This window comes from Nannobrachium achirus, assembly GCF_963921795.1.
Source record: "Nannobrachium achirus genome assembly, chromosome: 12".
Classification (NCBI taxonomy): Eukaryota; Metazoa; Chordata; class Actinopteri; order Myctophiformes; family Myctophidae; genus Nannobrachium; species Nannobrachium achirus.
The window spans coordinates 7,377,591-7,393,832 of record NC_137832.1 but is presented as its reverse complement, the minus strand read 5'-3'; the positions used below and the strand labels follow the sequence as shown (position 1 = coordinate 7,393,832).

Genomic DNA, 16,242 nt, shown 5'->3' with positions numbered 1-16,242 from the left:
TGCTATAAACGCTATCAACATTACCGGTGATATAAAACCTAAGAGCATTTAATGGTAAACAGCATCCACAGCCTGCAGAGCGGAGGCAGAGGAATGCCTGGAAATTACATCACTGCTTCTCAGAGTGGACCCCCAGGGGTCCTTGCTTGTGGTGAGAGGGGGGGGGGTCCCCAGCTAAATGAGGAACACTTAAATCACTTTAACCCTATTTTCCAATGAATTTGTACAACTTTTAACTATTGAAATATACAAGCTCGCAGCACAGCACCGAACATTTGTAAATATTTGCTTCTGGATGGTCCCTGGAACACCCATCTGAATATTTTGAGATGGGTGGCCAAAAACATGTCATTTTGGGGGTCCTTGACATAAAAAAGTTTGTGCACAACTGACATAGAAACATATAATAGGTTAGATAGGTGGGTTAAAAAAAAACTTGAATAAATGTTCAAGATAAAAAAAAAATAGCAGATCTACAAGCTCACAGCGCGCAAATCCTCTCTTCCTCTCCAATGAGGGTGCCCGTCATGAAATCCTTACAGATGGGGGTTCCTTGACTTTTGGGGGTCCCTTGATGTGAAAATGTTTGTGAAGCAGTGAATCACATCAACATAAATAACCCATGATGACAGAGTGAAAGTGCGTAGAGACGCGGCGCCCCGCTGGCTCACTGGGTTAAGAGCACATACTTAACTACCATCCTTCCCCCCAGCTGGCCTGGGATTAAAGCCCCACCACCTGCATACCCCCACTTTCACTGTTTCTATCTGAATAAAACATTAAAAACAAAGAAAAAATCTAGGGGGCAAAAACTGCATCAACAATCCTTTTCCTACAAAGTTGGTTATATTTCTAGAAATGTTTCTTTGTCTCCAACTGTCAATAATCTTGCTGTGTACAGTGGGAACAGTGGGGTCTTTCTTTGTCATCGTTACCCCCAGCTCTAGAGCAGAGACATGTGCGGGTTTGCCAACGGGTCTGAGGCCTTAATCTAGATGCGGAATAGACCCACATTTAGAGTGAATATTTTTAACTCCAATCTTGCTTCTGGGGGTCCCTGGAACAAAATATTTTTAGAAACGGCACTGTCATTCACAATTCTAATTGCACAATCTTCTTTGTAATACAAAGTGTAGTAATATTAAGTAATAAATAACTATAATAAATAATGTAAAGTCATTTTTTAAAGTCAGGAATTATTTCCACAAATGCAATATTTTACAAAGCAGCCCAACTCGGCTCACATGCCATGTCTAAGCAAGTCTAAGTAGGTGTAGCATACTATTTGCATCTTCCTATTTCTTTATAGTTTTTATCCCACGGTTTTGCAAGTTGGCACTGGGTGAGAAAATGTCTCACCCAGTGCCAACTACCTAACCTGTAATCCTGGTTTCCGCTCTCCCCCTGCCGCGCCAAGGGGAGCACCTGGCTGGCTAGGGGGAGGTAGTAAAGAAATCAGGACTACTGCATGTTTTTGTGAGGGCATCTACCCTAGGAGACACGGGGAGAACATACAAACTCCACACAGAAAGGCCCTATCGCCAACCCCACCTAGGGTGTGGGTGCTGATGACGCGGAGGAAGGAACACGCCCCCCAGCGCCCACAGCGTCCCCCGGCGGGAATCGAACCCAGGACTTTCTAGCTGTGAGGCGAAGCGCTAACCACTGCGCCACCGTGCCCCTTCTATTTGCATCTTCCATTCAAACTAAAAGGTGTTCATTGACCAGTGCCTACCTGCCCATTGTCTCTAGACTAGTCTAGGCTAGGTCCATGGATATTCATTTCTTTTGATACTTAAGTTTGGTTCTAACACCATCCGTCTTTTGTCATGCAAGAATGACAGTAGGCCAAATGTGGCCACTGGGGGTCCTTGACATGAAAGTGTTTGAGAACCCCTTCATTAGCTTAAATTAGCTCAACCTGGGAACCCCGTCTGTAGAGAAAAGTGGGGGACAACTGTCTACTGTTTTTGCCTCTGGGCCTGGGGTCACGGCTAGGGACGGGACGATAAGCGATAGTATCGTTTATTGTGATTAAAAAAAACACTCACGATAATTGTATCGTGGAGATTTAATTTATCGTGATATCGTCCTGCGTCATGCACTTGGATCAATTCACCTTTTATTTGCAGAGCTGCATATCCGGTACCACTTAAACCCTATAATTGCTAAGAGGTACTTATAATATACATACTTGATACAGTCTTTTTTTTTTCACTCTATCAAATGTCTTTGCCAAAAAAATAACAGATCTACAAGCTCACAACGCGGTGCGTTGCGACATGTTGTGAGCTTGTAGATCTGCTATTTTTTGGCAAATGTTCCGCCCCAGGATAATGGATTTTGATTATCGCAATAATAATAATCAATAGAGAGAAGAAATGTTTTGGGCCAAGGGATATCCCTATAAATAGGAACTCTGGTTTGGCCCCTCCACTTTTCAGTCCACTTCCTTCCCGTTTTGGCGACGTAGCGTTAAGCCTTAGTGTACTAACATGGGCAAATGTACGAACGTGGTCTCCTACCGTACTGATAGGGCGACATGCAAATTTCCATTCACGCTTTTCTGCCGTGCCGATAAGGCGACATGCACATTTCCATTCATTTCCGTTCAACACACATCACATCACTCAAGTAAATCCTGGCTTTTATACTTCTTCATCGTGGCGTGTTCCGTGACAAAAGTGGCTGACAAAAGTGGCTGATCTACAAGCTCACAACGCCTCGCATCCGCAACGCGTTGTGAGCTTGTAGATCTGCTATTTTCCAGGCACAGAAACTTGCAGAATGAATGAGCGAGTCACTGTGTCAGACGTCCAGCGCAGCGCACGTTGTTATTTTTATTATTTAATGATCAACGTGGCCTACAATTGAAACACTTTCACAAGCCACAGTGTGGCTTAATATTCAAATTAAGGGTAACAAGCAGGCACGCTGCATGCACTGCACATTATTAGAACAAGTTTGCTAGTGAGTGTAAATCAGTGGCTTCCTCAAAGAAAAAGAAACGAGGGGAAAAAGCGTTGGTACACTTGTATTTCACCTAATCGCTACGTCGCCTTAACGCTACGTCGCCAAAACAGGACGTGCCCCTCCTGTGTATTGCTAACAACAACATCACATGTTTTAACTTTCAAATACCTGGAACGCGCCCGAGTCGCGTTAGATTTTAACCACTTTAACCATTATTTTATGCTTTAACTTTAGAAAAATAGCAGATATACAAGCTCACAGCGCGGCACCGAGTGCCGCGCTGCGAGCTTGTAGATCTGCTATTTTTGAAAAATCGTGAAAACGAGTGCAAGTCTTTGAATATCTTTGACCCGATCTTTGACCCGACTTCTAAATCCTTCCTGTAAATCCTGCTGTTCTCAAACCTTTTCATGTCAAGGACCCCCAAAATTACAGGTATTTGGCCACGGACCCCCATCTCAAAATATGTTGTTCCAGGGACCACCCAGAAGCAAATATTTGAGTTACAAATGTTCGCTTTTAAGTAGATATATTCAAAGACTTGCAAAAAAAAAATCATGATTTTTCAAAAATAGCAGATCTACAAGCTCGCAGCGCGGCACTCGGTGCCGCACTGTGAGCTTGTATATCTGCTATTTTTCAATAGTTAAAGCGGTCAATAATCGTAGGCCTAAATGGGTTAAGGCAGAAGCGTGCTGAGAGATTAGCCCAGCCCTTACATGCATGGGACATCACAGGCTTCAGGGTGGGTGTGTTTAAAGAGAGACATCCAAATGTTTGCGCTGTTTCCAAACACACTGCTGACTGAATCATGCAAAGCCATTTTGCAAGGTAGCTTTCATGTGTCAGGATGCATCAACACACCATCGCCTCTATATGATTACCGTACAAATATGGCTCCTATTCTGCACACTCTTGTTATACATCATGTAGATCATGTGTCTTCAAGATTTTCAGGCCAAGGACCCCGTAGTTGAGAGAGAGATGAAGCCGGGACCCCCACAACCTGTTCAGAGATTCCATATAGTTTCATTGACAGCACAATCATCAGTGTATTTTGGATTCATGGCAATGTGTGTTTTCAGATATTTAATCACTTGAACCGTCATAAACTTGACCTTTCACTCTGTACTTACTAGTCTGCTCTTTTTCCCCTCTACACCAAACCTTTGCCGAAAACAGATGATCTACAAGCTCACAACGCCTTTCACTCTGTACTTAGTCTGCTCTTTTTCCCCCTCTACACCAAACCTTTCCCGAAAACAGCTCATAATGCCTCGCGCTGCGAGGCGTTGTGAGCTTGTAGATCGTCTATTTTTGGCTTAAGTTCTCCCAATATGGCCACTAGGGTTCAAGTGGTTTATAATTAAAAAGAGGAGGAAAAAAAGGTTCTATCTGACAAAGATTTGGAGGACCCCCGGCAGTAACTCTGAGGACCCCCCTAGGGGTACCGGACCACCTGTTGAAGACCTTTGATGTAAAGAATATTCCAGGACAGCTACTTCTTTTGGACCGTTTTGTCATTTTCCACGACTGGAAAAGAACATCAATAAATTCCATTTTACCCTGCCTCTCACACACACACACACACACACACACACACACACACACACACACACACACACACACACACACACACACACACACACACACACACACACACACACACACACACACACACACACACACACACACACACACACACACACACACACACACACACACACACAGTAATTTGATGAATTCCATTTTTACCACATTCTACCATTTACAACCCTCTTAAATCCTAAAGCTGCGGTTTAATCACGCTGGTGTCGCGCACCCAAAATAGCAAATCTACAAGCTCACGTTTCTGACAACTTGTACTCGTCCGTTGGACAAGTGGCTCTTGGTTTCTTTTTCTGTGAAATGTCTAATTTGTTATCCAGACAAAGTGACTTTTGTTAGCCGGAAAAGTGAATGGGAGATGTACTTGTCCAAAGGACAAGTGCCTCAAAAAGTTAATGTCAAGTATTTCTTTAACGTCTTTATCAATATTGGTATAGATTCTTTCTCAATCTCTATCCATTTTGCCTCTGCTTTGTTTGACGCTGGTGAATGCTAACCTGGTGAAATGCTAACCTGCCGACGCTGGTGAATGCTAACCTGGTGAATGTTAACCTGGTGAATGCTACTATGCCTAAACCTAACCCAAACCTCAGTAAAACAATGCCTAAACCCAACCCTTAGTCGAACTAATGACACATAGTAACAACGTGTTTCGAACTTGTAGATCTGCTACTTTTGTGTGGCGCTGTAGTATGATCAAGTTGGGCGTTGATGTATTTAAAAAAAATCTTTTTTCAAATTCTGCTGTACTTCTGGGGACATTTGGCGAGTAAAGTAATACGATTACACACACAAACACAAACACACACGCAACTTCTCAGGGAATTAAAGTGCGGTCACGGTGGCAAAACAAATAGCAGCACAGCACATATCAGCAGCAGACCTGATAAAGTCTCAGACTGCATTAGTCCAACAGAAGGGCTTATATACAGACCCTGAAAAGTATTCAAATGTAACTCACATTCATATTCAGAATACAAGATTTAGCCAAAAATATATATCAGAAAGTAGAGTGTCTTCTATTATAAACCACACTGGCTGCTGTCACTGCTGTATAGTGTCTCCTGGTTCCTACTCTGTCTTCTCTCACCAAAACAAAGCACAGCACTATTACTGAATACTGACTTTGCTTTGGACTATAGGAATTGAGAGTTGAGATTGAGAATATGGTATTTAGTTAAAATATGCCGGGTCCCGCCGGCTTTATGAACACCAAGCGCCTCTTGCCGATAAGATCCCGGTGGCTCTCAAACGCTTTCCGGCGGCGAATCGTGGCCGAATCTGGGCGGTTAAAAGCTGGCTTTATACTCTTTTCTCCTACACAGATTCCTGGCTTCAGACATCAATAATGGGGCGTATGAATTAAATAAACAAACAAGAAGTAGTGGCTAAATGAAACATAAATGGTACAGTACAGAAACACAGGTCATTTCTTACAAGATAACAAAGAAACAACACAGCAGCCGTCTTTCACATTTCATTGAACCCAGCTCATTTCCCTCTTTCTCACAGTCAAAAGGCCTCGCCTTTTTGCCAGCCCAGGCCACAATTGTAAATTAGAGTCTGTACTTCATTTGTCTTGCCTGTTAAATTACGGTTAAAGAAAAAGAGAAAAGGATTCTGAACACAAGTTGATACAGCCAGCTGCCCAGACATCAGTGATTCATTCTGGTTTGGGTGACATCCATGCTAGAGATCTAGAATTCTACAAACAAAATGCTTCAACCAGAACCTGAATTGAACTCTTGTGATGAAAAGTGAAACACGTCTGACTCCTATGCATGCGTTTAAGAAAGACATCACTGTGAAATGGCTCGTTTTCATCCGGACAAGTGACTTTTGTGCCCGGACAAGAGAATGGGAAATAGACTCTCTAGACTCTAAAAGTTAAATGTCAAGCCCTGCAGCAGTGCGACATGAAGCCAGCCGAGTGAAACCAGCTCCACTTAAAACGGTTTTGTCGCGTAATATGAGAGAGGTGCATTGTGGGTAAAGTTGACAACAATTGAGTAATAACACTAAGGTGCTTAAAGGCGGCCGAACCGCCACACCCTCTGCTCTCATGTTACCAGGCTTTGTGCCCAACTGAGACACGAGAGAGAGAGAGAGAGAGAGAGAGAGAGAGAGAGAGAGAGAGAGAGAGAGAGAGAGAGAGAGAGAGAGAATAAGAGAAACATAAACAACGGCAGGGTAAAATGAAGAAACTAGAGACTGACTAATGACAGGATCTGCCAGTCAGCAGGGGTTCTCAACCTGTGGGTCGGGACCCCCAGTGGGGTCCCCAAATCATTTTGAGGGGTCCCCAGATGATTAACTTAATGTGAAACACTGTTTTCTCACTCAACAGTGAACACACCAACATAAGGTTTAAGTGTATAGAGGGTATCTGCACATTTCTAATGAGACAACTTAAGGACTTTTTATTACCTCTAAAAGGACAAATTAAAACACTGGCCAAATTGTCAAATATTAGAGGCAGAAATTGTGAGAATAGCCGATGTACATGCTCACAACGCCTCGCAACGTGAGGCGTTGTGAGCATGTAGATCTGCTATTTTCACAATAGAACTGTGTTAAATAAAATGTAATGCCTCAACTCTTAATGCTCATCAGGGTGGGGGGTCCCCAGGTAAAATATGATTATTTTGGGAGTCACAGCCTGAAAAGGTTGAGAACCACTAGTGTAAAGTAACTAAGTCCATTTACTCAAGTACTATTTTTTTTTGCTATCCTGGAGTAATTCCAACCATCTACAATCAACCATCCAACCATCTACAAGCCCACAACGCCTCGCAGCGCGAGGCGTTGTGAGCTTGTAGATCTGCTATTTTTGGCTAAAGTTCTCAGGATATGGACGCTAGGATACGAGTGGTTGACATAAAAAAGGAGAAAAAAGTTTCTATCACACAAAGATTTGGAGGACCCCCTGTAGTAACTCTGAGGACCCCCTGTTGAAAACCCTTGACTTAAAGTAACCATGCCGGTAGGGATGGGACAATATGAAAATGTCATATCACGATTATTGTGACAAAAGAAATCGCGATTTACGATATTATCGCGATAATCAAAATCCATTATCCTGGGGGCGGAACATAGGTACGTTTTACCATTAGAGGGTTTAAATGATAGCGGATATGCAGCTCAGAAAATAAAAGGTGAATTGATCCCAGTGCATGACGGAGGACCATATCACGATAAATTAAATCTCCACGATACGTTTATCGACATCGTGAGTGTTTTTTTATCACGATAAGCGATAATATCGCCTATCGTCCCATCCCTACATGCCAGTACTTCCTCCGTCACTGCCAGTCGCTCAGCTCTCAGTACAGGAGGAGAGCGCGGTTGAATTGTCTCACATTTTACACAAGTCCTCTGTTCCACTTTTCCACGCAGTCAGACTGACAAGCTAGTCTTTTGTCTGCACAGCTAGGCAGCTGTGTACACGCAGCAAAAATGTATCACTCCGTGTGTACACTGTACACACACACACACACAGCTCCTAGCTACGACCAACACAGAGCCAGAGAGAGAGGGAGAGGGAGAGAGGGAACACGTCAGCTGACAAGCTATCAGACAAAGAGAGGAAGAGAGAGACAGAGTAGAAATAGAAAATTCCCCCTAATTTCTCTCTCTTCCAGCAGTCGGACAAAGACATGCTCGACAGCCCAGACAGACAGACAGACAGCCCAGACAGACAGACAGACAGACAGACAGACAGTGTGAGTCATGGAGGAAAGACACGTCACTGGGATGTTTAAATGTCTTTTCCAGTCTCAGAGTGAAGCTTATCTCAGTGACCCAAGCTCTGGATTGGCCAAGATATGTCTGCCAGCATGCTGACGTACTCCCTATCTTAGTCACTACCTCCTGTTCTCGTGTTTGTTTTGTTTCTTACGTTTGTTTTTCCTCAGCATCAGTCTGAATATCAGCCAATCTAAACCTCATTCTTGCAATCCGTGGCCAAGTTCATCCTTTCACCTGGTGGGCTTTAGTTTCAGCTGTAACCGGATCGTTAGTTGGATAGCACGTCATTTATAGACAGATGAAGGTTCGATCTTTACCAATTTAGCCTAAAGTTTCAAATGTGCAGAATGTTTATTAGAGAGATGCTAGGTTCATTGTTTACTTGGTATCCAATAGTTTCCAATGTTCAGAGATGCTATAGGTTCACTGTTCAAATGGTATCATTATAGTAGTAGTAGGTATTATTAGGTAGGTAGTAGGTATTGTTCAAATGGTAATCCCATGGATTCAAACGTACAGGCAGAATGTTGCGTTAGACAGATGCCCGGAAGATTCATTCCGATATCGCACGTGTAAGTCGCTCTGGATTTGGGTGTCTGCTAAATGCCTCAATTGTCATCTCACCTCATTCTCCCCTGAATGACACACTGACTCATCTGATGTCAGACCATGTGTGTGTGTACGTGTTTGTTTACAACGTTCTGTGTGGGATAATGCCAGACCTGGGGTCAGTTAAGTACACACACACACACACACACACACACACACACACACACACACACACACACACACACACACACACACACACACACACACACACACACACACACACACACACACACACACACACACACACACACACACACACACACACACACACACACACACACACACACACACACACACACACAGCTCGTGCTGTCTGTCCACTGACCTCCTATGTCGTACAACAAATGCCTCCGCAATAAGCGATAGAACAGGAGTTTCACTGGGATTACATCAGCCTCCTTTTCTTTCTTCGGCACCAACACACTCAATCTCACACACAATCTCTCTGTCTCACACACTCACACACATGTGTGCGGCTCTGTGATTGGGGTTATGCATCCATCTGTATACGTGTGTTGACTTTCATATCATGGACACGTGTTTAAGCATGTTATTTTTTTTTTTTACTTTGAAACCAACAACACTGAGTTTAGTTCCGAATGAATGGATAAAACAGCTGACCATTTCAATTCTCTCTCTCTCTCTCTCTCTCTCTCTCTCTCTCTCTCTTGTTGAATCTGACTCCATTCATGTCTTACTCCATTCATGTCATGCAATTTGTGAACAGTGTGAAAGGAGCCCCCCCCCCCACACACACACACACTAGTGCTGTTTCCTAAAAGAAAATCACACAATAGTGTAATATTGCTCCTGTTGTTCTACATACTGCCAACCAGGCGAAGAAATCACAGATTAAGGCTTTAACATTTGTTTTGATAAGAAATATCCAAGATGGCAATATGCTGAACATATTGCTAGTTTGACCACTTCAAAAGCTCAAAAAATACTAACCCTGTTGATTGAGAGCTGTAGATTGGCTGTGCAACTTGCTACCATAGAAGTCATTGGGTTGACACTAAGGTATCAGAGGTAATTGCCTATCAGGCAAGTACAGGTCAAGTTCTCCTTGCCCAATGTCATACCCACTTACCTGAAAAGTAAATCTAATCAATGTCAAATTCCCAAGTGCCACTTGTAAAATGTTAGCGTTATTTGTTCTTTCATGAATAACCAATAATATTTAATGAAGACGCAAGACGGTTCTATGGAATCCAAACGACTGAACTCAGTCAGGGCGACTGAGAACTTTGTGTTTTCTGAATGTCACCGTTACAAACACTGTGAGAAAACCGTGAGGTTTGGGTTCAGATAAGCTCAGCGTACAGCAGGACAGACCCTCTCTTCTCCTGGGCTAATTAGGAGTGAGCTGCTCCCGTTCCCATGCCCAAATCTAATGTAAACAACCACACACACACTCCCACTCAACCTCCCCTTCCTATGAGCCACAGAGGAAATGATAACACAGGCACACTGAAACAGAACAGGAGGCGCACACACACACACACACACACACACACACACACACACACACACACACACACACACACACACACACACACACACACACACACACACACACACACACACACACACACACACACACACACACACACACACAGAATATATCAACATTTTAGGAGACAATTCTATGATCACTATTGTAAAAATACAATTGCAATTTTTAACCCCACGCCTAAAGCCAGAAATAGTCCATCTGCAGTTTATAGATATGTTGTCAGTGTACAACACTGCCGCGCAATTAAGTATACAATCAGTCACAACTCCAAACCCAGCAACCAAGCTTTAAGACTAATCAGTCTAAAGCTAACCCCACCCAGAATGTTTTCCTAGTTGCAAACCTCATTTTGACCATGAAAAACAACCAATTTCTCTCGTGAGGAACACAGGAAAATGACTCAAATACGATCTGTTTCTAAAATTCTGCTATTACACTTGTGGGGGACATTTGGCGATCACAACCAATCACAAGTACACACACTAGGGATGGGACAATATGAAAATTCCATATTCACGTTTATTGTGACCAAAGAAGTTGCGATTTACAATATTACCACGATAATCAAAATATCCAACATCCATTATCCTGGGGCGGAACATTTGCCCAAAAATAGCAGATCTACAAGCTCACAACTTGTGAGCTTGTTAGATCTGCTATTTTTTTGGCAAAGAGATGTGGTAGAGAGTGAAAAAAAGACTGTATCAAGTACATATTATAAGTACGTTTTACCAATAGAGGGTTTAAGTGGTACCGGATATGCAACTCGGCAAATAAAATGCGAATTGATCCCAGTGTATGACAGAGGACGATATCACGATAAAGTGAATCTCCACGATACGATTATCATGAGTGTTTTATATCACGATGAACGATAATATCGCTTACCGTCCCATCCCTAACGAGATCAACCAGGCTTTTTGGTAGATCAACATGTACATTAATGAAAACCAAGCAGCTAATAACGACTTTACCCTAATAGGATTAATTAACAGTGACTGCAGCAGGACAGAGGGAGTTGATGTGGAAGTGTTAGGACTTGATTCCGTGCTAATCTCCTCCCCCCACACATTCATCTCAATACAGATTCATTCCCTCTCATTTAGGGGCTTTTGGGGCGCACACAGAGCCAGGCCAGGCTGATATGGCCTTGTAATTAAATTCCTGGCAGGCCAACGCAGCGTGGCCTTGAAGTTGTATCCACAAAGAATGTGTGTTCAGTGGGAAATAAACAGGAAAGTCTCTCTCCCGACTTTGGGCCCAACAAACCTCTGGTCTACACAGGTTGATTATATAACCTCAGAGGCTCACACAAGACTATTTATTATGGTACAGTAACAGTTAGGCCGGATGGAAGACCGGCCTGTTTGTATTATATACAAATGTAGCACAGTGACTCAGTGCCTGGCTTCAAAAGTCTAGTATCTCCCCCGGTCCATTGGGATATCCCTTTGGTCTAGTCACTGGTTAAGATGTTGGACTTTCACGTGGGAGACCTGGGCTTGAATCCCGGGTGCTACACAAACACACGTCATTTGAAAAGTCGGCTTATACGGAAGTTCTGCTATTTCCAGCTTATGACCAGCATGGAAATAGAAAATCAGTTTGAACCATAAACTCCTGCGGTGTGCTCACTGTATCTATTATTTATCCAATTCTAATAAAGTAGGGACTGTCTTTTTACGTCAAGGAGCCCCAATATGACTATGTACCCTGCTCCCCTTATACAAGATTTGTGTCACTGTGTGTGTGTGTGTGTGTGTGTGTGTGTGTGTGTGTGTGTGTGTGACTGTGTGTGACTGTGTGTGTGTGTGTGTGTGTGTGTGTGTGTGTGTGTGTGTGTGTGTGTGTGTGTTGTTGTTGTTGCAGACCTACAAGCTCATTAAGATGTGTTAACATGGTAAAACATTAGCTGGGGACCCCGCTGAAACCCGAGGGTCCCCTGGACACCACTTTAGCCCCTTTTCGACTAGCTTTAGCACCACACCACACGACACCAAACCACATAAAGACATCTACATTTTCCATTACACAAATCTCAAATCCACAGGTTAAGAGTTGCAGACTCCGTCCGGTAATTGACACCCCTTCATAGATCACTGCATCTTGTCTAACAATGTAATGTAGATGAGTGGCTGGCTAACTGTCCTGTATTCAAACGCAAATCACTTTTGGGCCATGCCAGTCGAAAGGGGGCTTTAGGGAACCACTGGCATATGGTAATACTGTGTACTGTACAAGTGACACACACACACACACACACACACACACACACACACGTAAACAAAGCGGGCAGGCAGGCTCTCTCCACAAAAAGGAGAAACACAAACTGAGCTGACAGACACAAATAATCACAGAAATTAGGCACTAAAGAAATCTGTGAATGTCACGCTTCCTCTTTCCCCTCGCCACACACACACACACACACACACACACACACACACACACACACACACACACACACACACAGTGACTGTGACAGTGGCCACAAAGATGAGCCACACGCACGGGGCATCTCTTCATTGTCGTCCCAGACGGTGGTTTCCTAAACAAACAGTCAACCTGGCTGTATACAGATCTGTTCTAGCGTTCACAATGCTTCATAAACATCTGGAAACCACCATGGAAACCACACAGCGCTGCCCGCCTCACATCAGATCAGATGGCGAACAGAACGAGAGAGAGAGAGAGAGAGAGAGACTCCCAGCCAGGCGACGGTGGCTGGCGCGTTACACCGACGTGTGTGCCCCTATCGAACTGCGTGCCTCTAGAGGTCTCTGCTTTGCGATGTCAACAGAATTAACATGTGTAGTCATCAGAGACAGAGACACATACTTCCCACAGATTTACACACACCCAAAGTGAGTGAGTTTGAAAACATGACCAATGGTGGAAAAACTCCCATACCTGCTGGGAGAAATACAACAATGTGCGAACACAGCTGCAAGATTTGTGAACTGTTGTGATAAAAGAAGACCAGAGAATGGAATACAATTTGAGAACACATACGTTTACATTGCCAAAGCAAGTGTCACGACTCACAAATACAAAATAAAAACAGTTGAAAATGGGTAACATATAATAGGCTATTGGGAGGGGGTACAGCATTGTATAAACAGACCTATGTTGCATTGTGACATGTTATTATGTACAGGGTAAAAAGCTTTTCGAACAAATAGCAGCATTAATTATTCTCAAAATGCATTTAAGGGTAGCAGCTCGGTTCCATACTGTATGTGCAGTAGGTCTAGATGTCAAGCCATGGTTTGTAGTCAACCCTACAAAACATTGAATGGCATCCAGACCTACTCCACACACAGTATAAACACAGCTGCGACCTTTAAACACATTTTAATTTTTTCCCCCCCTTTTATTTATATACTATTTATCTTTTATATGAAAGAAAGGCTGCCATTTGTAAAAAAAAAAAAAAAAAAAAGCTTCTTAACCTGTATATAGTGCACATTACGACAAAATGTGACATAGCTCTGTTTACACAATGCTGTATTGTACCCCCTCTAACTGTATATATGTTCCCTATTTTCAGCAGTTTTTATTATATTTTGACACTTGCTTTGGCAAAGTAAACGTAAGTTTTCTCATGCCAATAAAGCTGCTTTGAATTGAAAAAAAGTGCAGTCACCGAATTCGACGGGTCACCGGCGTCCATGTAACAAGACCCTCTCTACCTCTTCAATCCTCCCTGCTCGGCACCGCCAAAAAAATCAACTTCAGCCTCTTCTAAATGAATTAAAAACCCTCCGTGGAACGAAAACCCCGAGCGGCGTTGGAACATTAGCAAACACTCTGGCCGTTTAGACGACAAGACTCGACGTTTTTTGTGTCGAAGAAAGAAGACAAAACAAAACAAAAACAAACCCATCGAGGCTCAGTCAGTCCTCGCTCCCCTTCTCTCTCTCGTGTCTTTAATAATATTCGTATTAATGCTGTAAAAACGGTTCAACAAAAAGATGACACGAAATAAAATATAATAAAAAGTGTCTTACCTGCGAAAAACAACACGGTGTGCACATGATGATGCCGTTACTGGGATCCAACAACCAGCCGCTTCTCCTTCATGAATAAAAACACAGAAAGATCCAACGTGTATCCAACAAACTGCTGCTACTCTCTCTCTCTCTCTCTCTCTCTCTCCAACCTCCTCCCTGCATTAGTAGTGTCTGTCTACCTCTCTCCCTCTGTGTGTGTGTGTGTGTGTTAGAGGTGGGACGTTTGCCAACGAATCAAGTCTTTTGAACGGCTCTTTGAAATGAACGATGGGATCCGGTTCGCAGTGTACTAGGGAGCCGTTCCTTTCTAATGAACAGTGGTGGAAAAAGTACTAAAAATTCTAAAATGTACTTGGGTAAAAGTGCAAAGGTATTGGTATCAAAATGTACTAAAGTAGACTACTCGTTATGCAGAATGTCCCGTTTTTGAAGTTTTCCAACGGATAAAATGTAAAAGAATATTTTGAAAGTAGCAGATCTACAAGCTTACAATGTGTCGTGTTGCAAAGCAATGTGAGCACAAACATCAGCTTTTTTCAAATATCGGAAATGTATATATGGCCAAAATGTATAGGGTTTAAGTGATTTGTAATTAGCCTATAATCAAAATCTATAAAGCAACTACTACCAAAATGAGACAGTCTTTTGAACGGCTCTATGAAAGAAACGGATCCCAGAGATCCGGCTCACTTCAAAGAGCCATAAATCCCATATCTGCCTCTCTCTCCGTGTGCGTGTGTGTGTGTGTGTGTCCATTCTCTCTGTTCCTCCCTCACTGTGTCATGACGTCATAGGCTACATAAAAACCCAGCCTAGCAGAATCACCCTCTGGAAAATAAATATAGGTTATGTAGGGCTAGTGCTATATTATACAGAAATAACACTGTGGCCGTGGAGGAAAATTACATTTGGAACGAATGGCACAAAAACAGTAGGCCATAGATAGGTCTACCCACTAAAACACACAAGGCCTATTTGACATGTTCCAAGACAAAATAATATCCATGTGAAATACCTGTTACACATCAGCCATTACTGATGATTAGACCTACTTATCCAAAATACTGTATTTTATTTTCGCTGTTCTGTTGCTTTCACAAAATATTCAGACACGAATGAGACAATAAGATTATAAACCAGGGGTCTTCAACGTTTTCAGGCCAAGGACCCCTTAGTTGAGAGAGAGATGAACCAGGGACCCTCAACACAACCTGATCGTAGATTTTGAATTAATGTCAATTAATTTTTTCAGATATTTAACCACTTGAACCTTCAATAATTAATAAACTTTATTTTTCACCCTGTACTTCAAGGCCAAAAATAGCCGATCTACAAGCTCACAATGCCTCGCAGCGCGAGGTGTTGTGAGCTTATAGATCTACCATTTTTGGCTCTCAGAATTAAACGCTAGGGTTAGTGGTTCATGAAAAAAAAGGAGAAAAAGGTTTCTATCACACAAAGATTTGGAGGTCCCCTTGCGGTAACTCTAAGGACCCCCGAGCTAGGGGTCCCGGACCCCCTGTTGAAGACCATTGTTCGAAACACTATATTGTGTAGACAGCACTTTGGCTCACAACACCATGCGTTGTGTGTGAGCCTATGAAGTGACACATTTAACACTTTAGTGTTAAGTGTCTTTGCTCCAGGACATTTTGACACAGCCTGGGCTCTGTGTGTGTGTGTGAGTGTGAGTGTGAGTGTGAGTGTGTGTCTAGGGGCCTTTTGTTTCCCCACCCAGAGTAGAAGGCCTCCAGTCACAGATCTGCCCACTCAGCTATA

At 42.9% G+C, this 16,242-nt stretch overlaps 1 protein-coding gene across 2 annotated transcripts in view; it reads right to left on the bottom strand.

The window, feature by feature from the left end:
• serinc5 (serine incorporator 5) overlaps nucleotides 1-14,594 on the bottom strand; it is a 50,999-nt gene extending 36,405 nt beyond the window's left edge. For both annotated transcript variants that reach the window (XM_080739612.1, XM_080739613.1), the window contains exon 1: nucleotides 14,461-14,594. In XM_080739612.1, the coding sequence (XP_080595738.1) occupies nucleotides 14,461-14,487 (27 nt within the window). In that variant the 5' untranslated portion in view covers nucleotides 14,488-14,594. The remainder of the gene's footprint in view (nucleotides 1-14,460) is intronic.
• Nucleotides 14,595-16,242: the final 1,648 nt, after the last annotated feature.